Source organism: Pan troglodytes, chromosome 6 (assembly GCF_028858775.2).
Source record: "Pan troglodytes isolate AG18354 chromosome 6, NHGRI_mPanTro3-v2.0_pri, whole genome shotgun sequence".
Classification (NCBI taxonomy): Eukaryota; Metazoa; Chordata; class Mammalia; order Primates; family Hominidae; genus Pan; species Pan troglodytes.
This window is the reverse complement of record NC_072404.2, coordinates 61,139,133-61,155,781: the sequence shown is the minus strand read 5'-3', so window position 1 is coordinate 61,155,781 and position 16,649 is coordinate 61,139,133. Positions and strand designations below refer to the sequence as shown.

At 42.7% G+C, this 16,649-nt stretch overlaps 1 protein-coding gene across 2 annotated transcripts in view; it reads right to left on the bottom strand.

Annotated features, from left to right (window-relative positions):
• LANCL2 (LanC like glutathione S-transferase 2) overlaps window positions 1-14,731 on the bottom strand; it is a 66,204-nt gene extending 51,473 nt beyond the window's left edge. Inside the window, exon 1 of one of the 2 annotated variants that reach the window (XM_003318449.7) lies at window positions 13,790-14,731. In XM_003318449.7, coding sequence (XP_003318497.1) covers window positions 13,790-13,993 — 204 coding nt within the window. In that variant the 5' untranslated portion in view covers window positions 13,994-14,731. Of the gene's footprint in view, window positions 1-6,908; window positions 7,080-13,789 lie in introns of those variants that run through there. The other variant, XM_063814214.1, reaches the window with a different exon arrangement.
• Between the last annotated feature and the right edge of the window lie 1,918 nt (window positions 14,732-16,649).

Sequence of the window (16,649 nt, the reverse complement as noted above, 5' to 3'; positions counted from 1 at the left end):
TCCCTTATAGCGAAAGCTGAGTTAGAAATCTAAGGCCAAGGAGAGCTTCATGAAAATCTTCATAATTATGCTCACTTAAATAAAATGATAAAGATGGCACACCAAAAAACACAGTATCAATATTTCACCCACCTTAAAGGTGATATTATGAGTTAACTGGACAAACACATTCACTTAACAATCTTTACTTACTAGCAATGCTTTCTGGATTTGCCATTCCCTATCGTTTTGGTGATGTGCTTGTAAATGTATTTAACTTTGCTTCTGTTACTGAATGCACCAAAAAGAGTAACTGTCTGGTTCTCCATCCAACTTCTTAAAAACTTTTTGACTCCATGTTAGTAACTTAGGCCTCCTGTGTCTTGACCTTTGGTTTCTACTGTAATCAAAGAGATGCAGAATCATTTGCATGAGAAGGAATAAATAGGGGATACCTCTTTAATACCTGCAGTGGCAGAACCCATAAGGTAGTTCCTAGCCCGTATCTAGTCCCCACACCCTTCCTGCTTGTTAACAGAAATCTGATTATATCCAGAATAGTAGGGCATCCAGCCCCAGAAGAGACACTTGATTTTCCAGGCCCTGTTATGCACAAGGGTGGCCACATGACACAGTTCTGACCCATGAGACCTAAATGAAAGTCTTCTAGGAGGTTCTGGGAGGTTCTTATTTTTCATGATAAAAAAGACAGAACTTCCCTAATTTTTCTCCCCTTCTGCCTGCTGATTAAAGTACGTGTAAGTTGAGTTTTCCAGGCCTAATGCACACTCACATGCCGTCTTAGCTCTATCATGGTAACCTAATTCCAAAGCATATGCTACTAACCCTTCATTCCTCATAAATGATACTGGAGTTTTGTTTTGTTTTGTGTTTTTTGAGATGTAGTCTCGCTCTGTCGCCCAGGCTGGAGTGCAGTGGCGTGATCTTGGTTCACTGCAAGCTCCACCTCCTGGCTTCACACCATTCTCCTGCCTTCACACCATTCTCCTGCCTCAGCTTCCCGAGTAGCTGGGACTACAGGTGCCTGCAACCAGGCTGGCTAATTTTTTGTATTTTTAGTAGAGACAGGGTTTCACCGTGTTAGCCAGGATGGTCTCGATCTCCTGACCTCGTGATCCGCCTGCCTCCGCCTCCCAAAGTCCTGGGATTACAGGCGTGAGCCACCGCGCCCAGCCTACTGGAGTATATTTTTAAGACCTGTGATTGCTTCCTCCAGTTCCCTTTAATATTTGCCAGAATTTAATTGCAAAAACCTTTCATTTCTCTGCCCTTTGCCATAAGGTACTTTTTATGGTTCCCCTTTTCCTATTTCTCATAAAAGAGGATTCTAATTTGTTTATACTGGAACCAAATTCTCATGTACAAAGAAAATTTATTATGCTGTAATTCTATTTACATTTGATGGAGATTACTGTACCAGGAGAAATTTTAACTGGTTTGTCTCACTAAATAATGGTATTTTATTTACATACACACACACACACACGTATACATATATATACACATATACATATATACATGTACATATATATACGCACACACACTTTTTCCTTTTTTTTGAGACTGAGTCTCACTCTGTCGCCCAGACTAGAGTGCAGTGGTGTGATCTCAGCTCACTGCAACCTCCTACCTCCTGGGTTCAAGTGATTCTCATGCCTCAGCCTCCCGGGTAGCTAGGATTATAGGCATGCGCCACCATGTCCGGCTAATTTTTGTATTTTTAGTAGAGACAGGGTTTCCCCATGTTGGCCAGAATGGTCTTGAACTCCTGGCCTCAAGTGATCCACCCACCTCAGCCTCCTAAAGTGCTAGGGTTATAGGCATGAGCCACTGCACCTGGCAATAATGGTATTATAAAGATAACTAACAATTACTGAGCACTTACTATGTATCTGGCACTAAGTGCTTTACGCATTTCAATTAATCGTCAAATCATTCAGTTTTTTAGGTAAGAAAACCACAGCTTACTTGAGGTCTTATGACAATTGAGAGATAAAGCTCTTGAAACTCTGACTAGACTGTCTACTTCTAAAGTTCCTGGGCTGTGCATTCTCTGCTTACTGCAAAATTTTTTGCTTGATTCTATATTTACATTTTACCTTTGGATGTTCAGGACTTACAGCCTTCACTCAGTCATACCATATGAATAGAAATATCTACCTGCCACATAGCCCAGAAACAGCAGGAGCAGTTAAATAATTTTGGAGGTTTTATCTCTTGATTCTGAGATTGATTTTTAGCAATTACATTGCAATCGGGAAGAAAATGTTCTTTTCCTACATGGTGAGTAGGCAATTTTCCCAAACAAGAATGCCCAAGTGTATTATAAAGCAGAAATATATTGGAGTAGATATTAATCACTGGTTGTAAAACCCCTTGTGAGGTGTCACTGCATCTATTATTCCAAATGATACACAAGGCACATTTATGGCAAGATTTATTTCTCTTCCTCACAATGTTTTCATGGTAATAAATCTTAGAATCAAATAAAAAAGCTTTTTTCCTGGGGACGGGAGGTTGGGAAGACGAGACAGAAGAGGAGGGGGAAGGGGGAATAGGGGAAGGAGACAGAAAGAAGAAGAAAAAGATAAACAGATGGCAGACAGACACTGGGTGATACTGAAGCATACAAATTACACCAGTTATATTCTTGAAAAACGTTTCAAGAAATTAAATTCCTTTTTATTCATGATATTTTTTCCATGTACATCACAGGAATAATTGAGGGGAATAATTTATTTCCTAATGTGTCATTTGCTAGAACATATACACATATTCTGTACCTCTCTGCCTCAACTCTAGATTTTAGAGAAGGTATGGGTTCAGTATGTTCATAAGCTACATTGCATATTGCATATGGAAAAAATAAAGGGTAGATTTTATAAATTTTTACAATTTTACAAATATTTTAGATGATATAATCAACACTCTAACAACTGTTACTGAAGATAACGGATGAAATTTCTTTATCTTGGCATGAAGCGTAGCAAACATAATATAATTGGCATATTAACGACTTCATATATGATAAAATACCCAGCACTATATATATTTTTGTAACTTTCAGATACCTTTGAAATAGGTGAGGAAGAAATAAAATGTAGATGATTAGCAAATGTTGAGTATAATATTAGTTATTCTTTTGAAAAACAAATAATGCTTTCCATGTGCCAGGCACTGTTATTGGGACACAAAGCTGAATAAGACTGGGTACTCCCCAAAATGTTCCTGGTCTAATGAGACAAACGTAAAAATAATTATGATTGCATATAATAAATGCCTGACTAGCAATATCAAATATGGTATACTCAAGAAAATATATAAATGTATGTAGACTGATATCCGAAGACAATCTTACTTCACCCTTGTGGAAGGCATTCAGGAGTTTACTGGGATTGTTATCAGATGCCCACTCACAGAGGCAGGCAAGTGTGTAGCTGGGGCATTCAGAAGGGTGGAGAGGGGATGGAAGGGCATCCATGACCACTGTGAGCCCGTCAGGGGGCTTCCTGGTGGACCTAGGAGACCCTTTCTTTGATGAGGGAGTACCGTCAGTGGGGCAATGTGTGGACTAGAAGGCCCTGAAAGCTTGCTCCTCAATGGGCTAAAAGCTGAGGAGCTTGCTTTGCAGGGCTGTCCATGTGGAGTCTGGTGGATCCTGAGCCCCATGAAAGGAATGCACTGACTCTGTCTAAGACTGTTGCTGCCCTTCACTACTATCATAAAAACTCTACAGTAAAGTTACAACTATTACCCCCATTTTACAAATGAGAACTATGAAGCACAGGAGAGAGGTAAAGTAACTTACCAAAAGTGATATCAACAGTAAGGGGCAGACTGGAGTTTAAACCCAGGCAGCCACTCCAGACTACAAGCACTAGAAACCTTTATGGTAGGCAGAATGGCCCCCAAAGATGTCCTGGAACCTGAAACAGGTCACAGACCACAAAATAGGGAGAGGATGCTGGATTATCCAAGCGGGGCCCATCTAATCCCATGAGCCCATAAAAGGAGAGAAACTTCTCCTATTGAAGTCAGAAATATAGGGCAGAAGGTGAAATCAGAGAGATGTGAAGTGTGAGAGTGACTTGATCTGTGGCTGCTGGAAGGACCATGTGGAAAGCATGGGCAGGGCTCAGGTGGCATTGAGGAGCTAAGGCCAGCCAGCAGGGAAGTGGGGAACACTCCTGCAGCCACAGTGAACTGGATTTGGCCAACAGCTTCAATGAGCTGGGAAACAGATTCACCCTCAGGGCCTCCAGGAGAGAAGGCAGCCTTGAAGATGCTTTGACTTTGGCCTTATGAAATTCTAAGCAGAGGAGCCAGCAGAGCCAGACTGTACCTGGACTTCTGACTTCATTTTAAAGATGATAAATAAATAGGTGCTGCTTTAAACTGCAAAATTGGTGGTATTTATGGCAACAACAGAAAAAGAATACAACTTTCTTAGCTAATCCTTCAAGTGGCTTTGGAATGGCCAAGCAACAGAGTCTGCCTGGGCAGCTCTGAGGAAGACCCTGGAGGAAGAAGCCTCTCACAGGCGTCTCAGAGAAAGACAGGAGCTCGCTGTGTGAAAAGCAGGGGGGCATTCTGTGCTGAAGGACAGAGATGGTATTTAAAATGCATTTAGGAGAACGCCATGGGCATTCCTGAGGAAACAAGTCATTCCATCTGAAAACTACGGAATATGCAATCATTCTCTTTCTAAAATACTTGTGTTCTTCTGTATTTTTTATGATAAATTTAATGCTAGTTTGAGGAAATACAACTGCTATACATAAAAATACAGAAAACCTTAAAGATTGACAATTAACTTGTAAAAAATTATGATGATCTTAACTACAAATAGAGGAGAGTGAAAAGTCTAAAAACAAGTGTTCAACATGCACATAATAAATAGCTCCTAAAAAGAAAAAGGTACGTTTTGAATAGTTATGCATAAATTGAACATTTAGGTATGAATAATACTTGAAATGCATCAGGAGAGCTTAATAAAATCATCTACTACACTCCTAATAAATGGGGTATTTGAGACACTTAATCTAACTTAATCCTCTTGATAATCCTAAAGCAGCATTATCATCATGGTACACATGCAGAAACTGAAGCTAAGAGAAAATAACTTGCCCACATTTTAAAGATGATAAAAATAGCTTTTTGACTCACATTTTACATATGTGATGATGTGCAAACTTTGCAAACTGTATACCATAAAGTAATTATTTTCTTAGGAAAGATTTTAACAAACCCTTCTGCTGAGGGGTATGGGTTAGGGAAGTGCATTTCCTAATTCAGCTCTCCTAGGCTAATTCACTTGTAATGTTAGACACATGAAGATGTGATGTGATGTTACATACCTAGCAAGAGTGTGGGCTTGCTTTGTTCCATTTTGCAAACAAAATGAATAAAACAAAAGTCCCCCAATCCTTACCTCAAAGCTAATTACTACATGGGAAAAGCAGGCAGGGGTGGGGAAGCTATATCTTCTGACAGTAAAGAATTAGATGGTAGTGAAAACATCTACCTTCACTAGTGGTATTTTCAATAAACAGGTCCTTACCTAAACTGACTCTATCAAGATAATGCTATTTTGCAGAGGTGTGTGAAAATAGTTCATTCTGCTAAAAATAGTCATAGATTTACATAATCTGGTCTGCTTCTGTTTTCTTATTTCAAACTCAGTAATATAACAGAAAATATTCTAGATTACATATCCTAAGCACACACACCTCAATCCAATTTTGATGTGTATCATAAAAATTCATCTGCTATGTATGCTTCGTAGGGGATATATGGCATAACCACAAGGAAGTTTACAATTGCAATAAAGAACCAAGGACAAACTGTTAAGTGACAATGTATTAATAAACTGCAAACAAGGGCTCAAAACATATGTAATTGCAGTTCAAGAGACAAGGAACCCATGGAGATAGTAGGATTTTGTGGTCAAATTATCTTTAATTATGGAAAGCTCTCAGTGAAAAGTTAGGTTTCATTTTGATTGAACAATTGCTGCATGGTACTAACTAAAATCTATAAAAGACAGGAACATTTTCTGAAAAAGAAACTCGGTTTGTTATATTCAATTCTATTCAAGCAAAATTTGCTCAAAACCTAGTCTGGCCCTAGCCAACTGCTAGTTGTCCTTACAAAGCACACTCCTCACCCAGAACTCCCAAAGCATATTACATAGTTCTTGACTTACAGTAGCCTGGAATGTCATCTAAGAGTCCAAGATGTAACATTCTAGATACAGAATAGCTTTTAAAATACAAAATTGTATCATTAAATAAAATGCAAAAAATGCCTCTCATAAAAAAATTTTTTTAATTTCCATAGATTTATTCAGTCAACAAACATTTACTACCTACTGCGTTCTTATTTCAGTATCAAGCAGTGGGGATGTTTAAAAATAACTCCCTGGGTGCAATGGCTTGCACCTGTAATCCCAACACTTAGGGAAGCTGAGGCAGGACAGGAGAATTGCTTGGGCCCAGGAATTCAGGACTAGCCTGGGCAACATGGCAGGACCCCATCTCCACAAAAAAAAAATTTAAAAATTAGCTGGGTGTGGTGGAATACACCTGCAGTCCCAGCTACTTGGGAGGCTGAGGTGGGAGGATCTCTTGAGTCTGGGAGGTCAAGGCTGCAGTGAGCTATGATTGTGCCAGTGCGGTCCAGTCTGGGAAACAGAATGAGACCCTGTCTCAAATAAATAAATAAATAAATAAATAAGTATTTAAAAAATTAAAAAATAATAACTCAAGTATGTTCAAGAAAAAATTCCTGTTCTCAGAAAGCAGTAAAGTTAAGTGGGAAAAAGAAATAGAAATGAATTATAGTAAGCCCTTGGTAATCATGAATTAAGTGTTCAGAGCTCCTGTTTGAAGTTTCAAGCATAAACTTACGAATCTGGAGACCCAGGCTATGATAGATGACAATTTTCAATCTTGCTGAGGCCCAAAGGTGCACAGCATGAGCTGGTAGGTTCTACTGTGGGTAGAATTCCCAACCTCCATATTTCCAAGTGGTTTGGTTATTCCTTATCATCTCACCACCATCAACAGGAGTTCCATGCCCTTTCAGAGATGATGAGAGGAAGAATGTATGTGTATGGAATTCAGAAATCTGGAAACTATTGGCAATCTGAGGATATAGCCATATAAATATTGTACATCTAACCATATTTTCCTTAGGAAAAAAAGGAGACAATAAGCATTTCTTTAAAGAGCAAAAAAAGTAGGCTTTTTTTCTGCATTCCACTGAAAATATAAAATGTAAACAAATTTTTCATTATCACATTTTATACTCTAATACAAATAAGCTATGTCTATAATAATGTTAATAGCTATCATTAACTGAACTCTTACTATTCACCTATGTATCAGTAACTATGTGTACCTAGGTACTAACTGTACTCAGCACCGTTCTGAATGTTTTAAATGTATTAACCTAATTAGCCATTATAACAACCCAGTGAGGAGGGGGTGGTTATATTACATCTACATTATTAAAAGCTTTAGCAAATACGTTATATTACAACTATGTTATATTAAGAACCTCAGTTAGCCTTTCAATTTAACCATTTACATCAAGTTGATGAGGTAAGAAAACCAAGGTTCAGTGTGTGGTTAAATAACTTGCTCAAAGTCTACAAGTCATAAATGGCAGAAAAGTAGGAGTCAAACACAAGACTATTAAAACTGTTACCTGCTCTATGCTACAATTTATTTCCAAAAGATGGAAAATGCTCATGTATAATATCTTCTTAGTTCCCTCTCCATAATCTTACCATTACCCTTCCACGTCAATATCTTTCCACATCAGGAACTGAAAACTGGCTGGAGGTTAATTAAGTTCATATTAAAAGAAAATTTAATAAAGCTACATGTAGAACAGTTTTCCTCAATGCTTCTCAAATTTATGAGTACTCTGGCATGAGGATCTTGTTAAAATGCAGACTGTGGTTCCTTGGGTTTGGAGTGGGATCTGCATTTCTAACAATCTTTGAGGAACTGCTTATGATTTAGGTCCACAAACCTCACTCTGAGAAGTTGTAGAGTATATTCCCCCACCTTCCACCTGACACACACACACACAATTTAGTTCATTTTGAATAAAGAGAAAAAAATTACATTTCTCTGGGTATTAGGGTAGTACTGATTTCCTTATGCTTCCATGATATATTATGAGGTTAAACAAATTTTAAAGCTTCAAAACAAAAATATGGAAAATTAAATAATTATAAACTGAAGCATTTCCAATAGCTTAAGATTGTATCAAATTATAGACAAGTTTTCCTGATTTTTTTCTGTGGAAAAAGTTGTAAAGTCCTTTGGATTGACCAGAAACTATAAAACTCCTAGAAGAGAACATGGGGAAAAGCTCCTGGACACCGGCCATAGCAATAATTTTTTGGTATGACACCAAAAGCTCATGGCACAAAAGCAGAAATAAACAAATATTACTATATCAAATTAAAAAGCTTCTGCACAGCAAAGGAAACAATTCTTAAAATGAAACAGCAGCATATGAGCTGGGAAAAATTCCTTGAGCCCAGAAGTTTGAGACCAGCCTGGGCAACATGGTAAAACCCTGTCTCTACAAAAAATACAAAAACTAGTTGGGCATGGTGGTACCTGCCTGTGGTCCCAGCTACTCAGGCAGCTGTGGTGGGAGGATAATTTGAACTCGGGAGGGAGCCACAATCATGCCACTGCATTCCAGCCTACAACAGAGTGAGACCCTGTCTCGAAAAAAAACAAAACAAAACCCAAAACTATACAGAGATAGAGAACAAAACAGTTATTACTGGAGGCAGTGGGTTGAAGGAAGGAGAGGAAATGGTCAGAGGATACAAAATGGCAGATATGCAGGACAAACAAGTCTAGAGCTCTAATGCACAACATGAAAACTACAGGTAATAAAAATGCACTGGATGTGGGATTCACGCTAAGTGAATAGATTTCAGCAGCTCTGGCCACAGAAAAAACAATGGGTAATTATGTGACATTGGGAATATATTAATTTGCCTCTCTATAGAAACCATTTTACTACCTATATGTATCACATAACACCATGTGGTATACCTTAAATATACAATTTTAAATTTCATTTTAAAAGAATCCTTCCAATCCATCAAGTCCTTCAGCATCAACTCCAATCACCGTCTTCGGCCTCAATACCCCCCAGTGCCATTCACGCTCCCTCTTCTCCAGTCATGCCGTACTCCTTGATATTCTCATAATGTGGTATCCCTTAAGTCCTTGCTCATGGAGTTCCCTAACTGAGCCTGGAAAACCCCCACTTAATCTTTCAAGGACCATGAAAGTATCATTTTAGTCTAAAATGCCTTCCCTGATGCGAATGGGCAGAATTAACATGTCTTCTTTCTTCTCTTGTGCCCCCAAGATATTCTTTACATATTGTCACTTACTGTAATACTCACTGCAAGGTTCTGGAGGCTACACCTAGCAATGGTGCAGTATCACAGCAATTTCTCTGCCAACCAGTGAGGTATGGCCATGACCTCTCTGACAAGTTCAAGATTTCAGCCCTGGCTGAGGACTCTACGGTTCATGGTATTTATGCTCCTGTATAACCCCTCCACTTGAGCGTGGGCGGGATTTACTGTCTTGCTTCTAATAGAATACAATATGGCAGGCGTGATGGTATGTCACTTCTGAGATTACATAATAAATACAATGACTGCAGCTTCCATCTTGGGTGCTCTTGCATACTTTTCTCTTTGATCACTCAGTCTCACGGAAGACAGCCACTATGTCATGAGGCAGCCCTAAGGAGCAGCCCATGTGGTTAGACACTGAAGCCTCCAGAAAACACCTAGCAAGGCCGACTAACCACCACGTGAATGAGCTTGGAGCAGATTCTCTCTCCCAGTTAAGCCTCAAAATGACAGCAGCCCTGGTTCAGAGCTTGAGTGCAGCTTCTCCAGAGACCGTGAGCCAGAACCACCCAGCTAACCTGCAGCTGGATTCCTGACTCTCAGATACTGCACGAGATCATAAGTGTTTATAAAGATGCTAAGTGTTGGGATAATTATTACACAGCAACAGAGCTAATCACAGGGGCCTTTACTCGAGTGCCCTCTCAGCCCTAGGGGTGGGGCTGCTCCTTCTGTCTGCTATTCCTATACTCTTCAGAGTTCTCTTTCCTTCTCATGAGACAATCTCTCGTTACTCCAGTCTCACAGTTCATAACAATTCTTTAAGTTAAACTTTCCCTATTAAACTCTGCATGGTATCCATCTCCTGGTTGGACTTGAACATCAGTTGAAGCTGCTGCTGCTGCTGGTCAAAGACATTAATCATGATTCAGCTCCTAGAGCTGGGCTCAATTCCCCTTAAGTCCACGGCCACAACAAAATCAAGTAAAAAGGAGGAAATGGCTGTTAGATGAGTAACTAAGAGTGTCTGCGTCACAGGCTTTCCATAATTAAAAACAACTGCTACTACACTGGTTCACTGCTTTTCATAATATTGGCCCAATATTGTAAAAAATGTTATAAATACCAATTTATGGAAATATGGCTCAGAGAAGCCGACTTGAGTGGTTTTAGAATCAGAGGATAATTTTATTGACTGATCACACCACACACCTAGGCAGCCAAACTAAAATGAGATAGAGTGAATGACTTAAAGAATACTTAGTAATAAAATGTTATTGTGTTGGTAGATTTTTGTAATCATTACTCGGTAACATCATGGAGAGAAAATTATTCAATGCTTAACTTACAAATTAACAAGTTACCCTAGGGATACCACAAAGTTCAACAAACTGGGTGGCTTAAAACCACATAAATTTATTTTCTCATAGTTCTGGAGCCTACAGCCCCAAAATCAACGTATCAACAGGGCCATGCTCTCTATCAAACTTACAGAGGAGAATCCTTCCTTGCCTCTCCTAGTTTCTGGTGTTGGCTGGCAATTCCAATCTCTGCCTCCATCATCACATGGCCATCTTCTTTCTCCCTATGTCTCTTTCTTCTCTTTTACAGTTCTTTTTAAAAAAGAGACAGGGTCTCACTATGTTGCCCAGGCTAGTTTTGAACTCCTTGCCCTCAAGTGATCCTCCTGCCTCAACCTCCCAAAGTGCTGGTATTACAGGCATGAGCCATCATACCTGCTTCTCTTTTCTTCATATAAGAACACTCGTCATATTGGATTAGGGGCCCATCATATTCCAGTATGACATCATCTTAACTAATTACATCTGCCATGACCTTATTTCCAAATGTCACATTCTGAGGTTCCAATGGGTTAGGACTTCAACCTTCAATACCTTTTTTTCTGGTGGGGGACACAATTCAACCCATAACACCCTCATTTTCATGAAATTTCATGTCTATCAAAAACAGTGCATACTGTGATATCCTCAAATTGCATTCTTAACAGATTTTTAAAACCAAAAATTTAATGTCAATCATAAAAAATATTAATAGGGAGGACAGTGTTCAACTCATATTCATTTTATCTGATGACTTTCCAATAATCAAGAAGCAATCTTTCCACCTTTTAAAATCACTATCCATCTCTCCCTTCAACGTGCTCTCATTTTCATATTCAAGAATAATATGATGTCCATTTCTTTCTTTAGCATATACTCACAACCACTGGCATAGGTCCCCACCCCAACTTACATTTCATTGCAGAGATATCACAAGCCCCATTAGTTACTTGTAGTCTAATTTTCTTTTCAACATAAATCAGGTATATAGCTGAGGTCAAAAATCACATTTATCCAGATACAAAGGCTAAAAAGAAAAATACCCAATTTCAAAACTTTGAGTTGAATTAGTGTTTATCTCCTGTGAGGTTGCAAATGAAACTCACCTGCTTCCCATGTCTCTAACATTATTTTTATTATTCTCATGTCAAGAGTTCATTTCATTCATCTTTCACTAAGCATTGCTGTAACCTACCTACTCCAAGGATAGTACTGAGATGGCCACTGGTAATAAGAATGAATGATGCAGTTTTTTCAATGCTTGCCAGATTTTTATTTTTGTTATTAAAAAATGAAACACTAAGTCACAAATGAAACACATATTTGTATGTAAAAATAGAAGAAATCTAGAGAAAAACCAATATTGAATATGAATCTAAACCGTGTAACTTAAATCATCAAGGGGAAGAGATTAACATTTATTGAAGCCTTTCTTAAGGTACCACATCAGGCAGTTTGCTAGGCAATTTATATGCTTCATCTAATTCAGATACATCCCCATCAGTTAGGACTTGTTCCCACAGGTTTGCCTGCTTTTGGTTTTTGAGACTGCGTCTAGCTCTGTCGCCCAGGCTGGAGTGCAATGGCGCAATCTCCACTCACTGCAACCTCGACCTCCGAGGCTCAAGCGATTCTCATACCTCGGCCTCCCGAGTAGCTGAACAACAGGCGTCCACCACCACGCTCGGCTAATTTTTGTATTTTTTTTTTTGTAGAGACGGTGTTTTGCCATGTTGGCCAGGCTGGTCTCGAACTGCTGGGCTCAAGCAATCAGCCCGCTTCGGCCTCCCAAAGTGCTGGGATTACTGGCGTGAGCCACCGCGCCCGGCCTGTTTCGAGTTTTTAACCACATTCAAGAAGAGAGAGGTTTACAGAAGTCACTTGCCTTAGATTCCATATTCAGACCAATGGCTCTTTCAAAATTACCTTCTTACTTTTAGCCAAATATGAAATACATGGAGATCCAAGGAGGTGAAGTGGACATTGGAACACGTACCTCAGTGGAAAAAGAAAACCTGGTAAAGGTACGGTTTTACCAAGCATGAAAACAGTTGTGCTGATATTCAATCTTCTGTTCTATTCCCACTTTTTGCCTCCCACGTTAGATTCTGTTCAGATAGCCCGTGAAGGGTGACAGGGTATGCCATCCCAAAAATATGTCTCTGGCATAAGGATTATTTTAAGCTAAAAGCACTTGAAAAACAGAAGAGTGCTCTAAACTGCCCCCTTTTCTTCCTGAAACAAGAGAAAACTCCTGTAAAAGATGGCCTCCCTACGCCAGGAACAAAGAAACACTCGGCACCAGGGCCGAGCAAGGCGGAGATTTCTATCTAGACGTGGTTCAAGCAGTTCCATCTTCCATTAGCCTCCCCGCACACTTTACTCTCCCACAGCTGCCGCTCTTGGTTCTGCCTAGCATAAAAGTATTTGGGTTTTGCCATTTCTTTGTGTCTTTTTCACGTAAAACATATTCAAGAGATGTATGTTTTTCTGTTGTTAATCTGTTTTATGTCAATGTAACGCTCTGACCCACCTCGCGACACTAAGAAAGTCAAGTTTGGCCTCCCCTTACACCCGCTTCCCATTCCTGGGCACACAGACAGTACGGACAATGCTTCTTTGTCGGCGGGAGCCCAGGGACCAGATATGGCCAAGGAAATCCAGCCTCCAGGCCACTTCTGAGGAGCAGGTAGCGGGCGGAGCGCTCCGCCGCGCAGGGGCGGGAGGTGTCCGCGGGCCTCACGGGTGCACAAGCCCGCATTGCGAAGCACCGCTCGGGCCAAGAAGGAAAGCGCACTGTCCGCGTATTTCAAAGGCGCGTTGGGGCCAGGAGGGCCGAACTGCTGGAACGTGGCTCATGCAGCTGAAGCCCACGGACCCTAAGCGCGGCTCATCGGGAAGGCCCGGAGACAGGTGCCAGGCGCTATCATCCCGCGTCCTCCCAAGCCCGGCGCGCGCCTGTGACGTCACGCCTGGCGGAGGGTGGACGCTACCACCGCCGCGCTCCCCCTCCGGCGCCCCTGCGGCCAGGCCGCCGACTCACCTTCCCGTCCTGATGAAAAGGGAGGCCGGGCTCATCCGTGGTGGCCGGGGGACGAACACAGCCTGTCTCTTCGGCCGCTCCGGAGGCGAGCAGCGCCCCGGCGGCGGCCTCGTAGTCCGGGAAGGGGTTGGCGAACGCCCGTTCCTCCATTTCTGCCTCCCCTCCCAGGTGGAGCTTCAGCCTCTTTGACATGGTCTCGCCCATCTCCGCCGCGGTACGGCGCGCGGGCGGGGACAAACCTCCTGTCCCGGCGCTGCAGCTCGCCCCGCCGCCGCCTCCTCCGGGGGCCCGCGCAGAGAGCGTCCTCTAGGAGGAGCGAGGCCGCGCGCTGGCGGGAGGAGCGGGGCGTCTGAGCGTGCACTGCCTCGTCGCGGGCTGCTCGCACATCAGGCGGCCGCAGAGGCGGTGGGCGCGGTGCCTCTGCCCTGCTCCTGGCGCCTTTGCCCTGCTCCTGACGGAGAAGAGCGGGCTCGCGGGAGCGCCCAGCGGCTCACAGCCTGCTCGTGCCTCCTCGCACCTTCCCCGTGGCCCGCAGAGCCCGTCCGCGGCGACGCGCACGGCCGGGGCTGGAGTCCCGGGGTGGGGATCGCTGCGCCCGGCCAGCCCCCTCCGCGATTTCCAAAGAAAACCGAACGCCCGCTAGGGCCACGCTCCCGCGGGGAAAACCTGTAGAGAAGAGGTCGCTGTCACTCAAGGTGTGTGCGCGTCGCCGACCGGGGCGAGCGCAGCCCCTGGCGCGCCGTCGTCAGCCTGCATTTCACCGGCCCCTGCTGCGCCAGCCCAAAGGAATAGCAGCAGTTCTTTGTTTGATATTAAGAAGAAAAAAAAATCTCTTCTAAAGAACAGAATTTCAAAACAGTCTAAAACACTGCAAGGCTAGTCTCCGATGGATGGGGGAGGGAGACAGTCCCTCCTATTCATCACTGTTGGAGGGGGGTGTCTGGGAGGAGGAGCCACAGGCCTTTTTTTTTTCTTTTTATGTTTTATGTTCACTCCCTTTGTTTTGAATAAATGGACATCTTTGATACCGGGACATAAAATGAAAGCATACTTAATTATCCAAATATTTTATCGACCAGAAAGAGTCCTCCAGTGTTAATTGGCAAAGATCATAGTATGTATTATAAAAAGGACACAAGCAACCAGATCTTTACATTTATGTAATCGTGATGTGGTTTACTTCAGTCTTCATTGGTTCTCTTTATTTTTATTTGTTTCAACCAAATACGTGTAATGATTTCTGCTCCTTGAGGAAAATGTCTTATTTCCGTTTTCTTCCGCTCAGTAAACGTTGATTGAGCACCAAATGGTACTAGGTGATGAAGAAATAAGAGATTAAAAAGATAGTTTTGGCTATCTGGGGATTCCCAGTTATTGGGTGAGAAAAGCAAGGATTACAGCATAGCTGATGTAGGTGCTTTTCTGGAAGCAAGCAAAAATACACGTTAATGTAAAAAGTGACATGATGAAGAAAAACACAGTGCCGAGCACAGGGAAGGCTCGGTCCCTCCTGCCTCCGTGGCCTCAGTGGAATGATGTGGGAAAGTCTGGCTTCCCACTACCTCTTCTAGTGTCCCCCCAACCCCACAGGGCTGGACATGTGAAACACACCCCACCAAGAACATGACCATGGGAAGGTACAGTGTAGAAGAAAATCATTTTAAAGGGGGTACTCAGCATAACTCTTCAAAGTTCAGGGAAACAGAACAGATACAACAGGATGACTGTTATAGCAGCATCCCTTAGCTCCACTTTCCTGCTTTCCCCTTTCCTGGGGTCTTTTCTCCCACCAAATTTTCATACCTAGACGATGTAGGAAAATCCACTCCAGGAACTACTGATGCCGACATGCTCTAGGAGCCATCCTTATCCCACCACAGGGACTTAACTAGACAAAATAACCCACGGTGATATTCCCCAAAGTCTGGGGAACTATCATGCCTTGGACAGGTACAGCAGAAACGTCCACTGCGGGCTTTGTTAGGCTAAGCCTAGTGAATTCTGAGCTCTCCCTACCCAGGAGGGAGGTGAAGATTGTCTCTTCTTCCTGCAGTCTGCTGGTGGATAACTGGCAACTGTTGGCAAGTACAGAAACCTGTCCTAAAGAAAACCAATATTTTCAAAAGCCGAAAAATCGAAACCCAATTTAAGGAGTCGGCATATTTTCCTAAATGCTCTCTTATTGGCAGATCCCCTGCCCTCCTGGACAGCTCACTGACACTATTTTATGGAGAAGTGGTAGGTTCCCTTTCTTCAGCCTCCTGTCCCCTGGGGATTTTTTAATGCAGAGCACAGGGGATTCCCTTCTGCGGCCCTTTTACACCCAGGGCTATCTTCCCCCGTGGCCACTCTTGAGCTCTTGAGTAGTACAGAGACCTTGGTCAGTGCCTTGAAATTACAACTTTATTTTCCTTAGGACAAGCCAAATTCTTAGGACACCCTCCCCACTCTTCTGTGTAAGAGAAGGGCAAGAGGACATACATGCCGGCCCAAAGCACACCCGAGGAGTCGTGAGGACCCCTGGCAACTGACCTTTCAAAGGAAGACAGAGTCCAAGGACACGATGTGGGAGAGGGCGGCATTGTGGCACCACGTTGAGATCTGGGGGGGCACTGGGCAGAGCAGCACCTGGGGAAGCCGCCGGGTGCGGTGCTTGGGTCACGGCCCTCCGGGGAGGCCACCGGGTGCGGTGCGGGGCAGGGCCCTACGGGGTGGCCGGCGGGTGCGGAAGTTGCTACCAGGGGAGGGTGTGCTCATCCTTGAAGATCTGAGTCAAAATAGGCAGTGTCATCCTCTTCCATTCCCCAGCACCTAACCTGGCTGCCCCAAAGGCCGCTGAGCTTGAGCTCCCTTCTAAAGC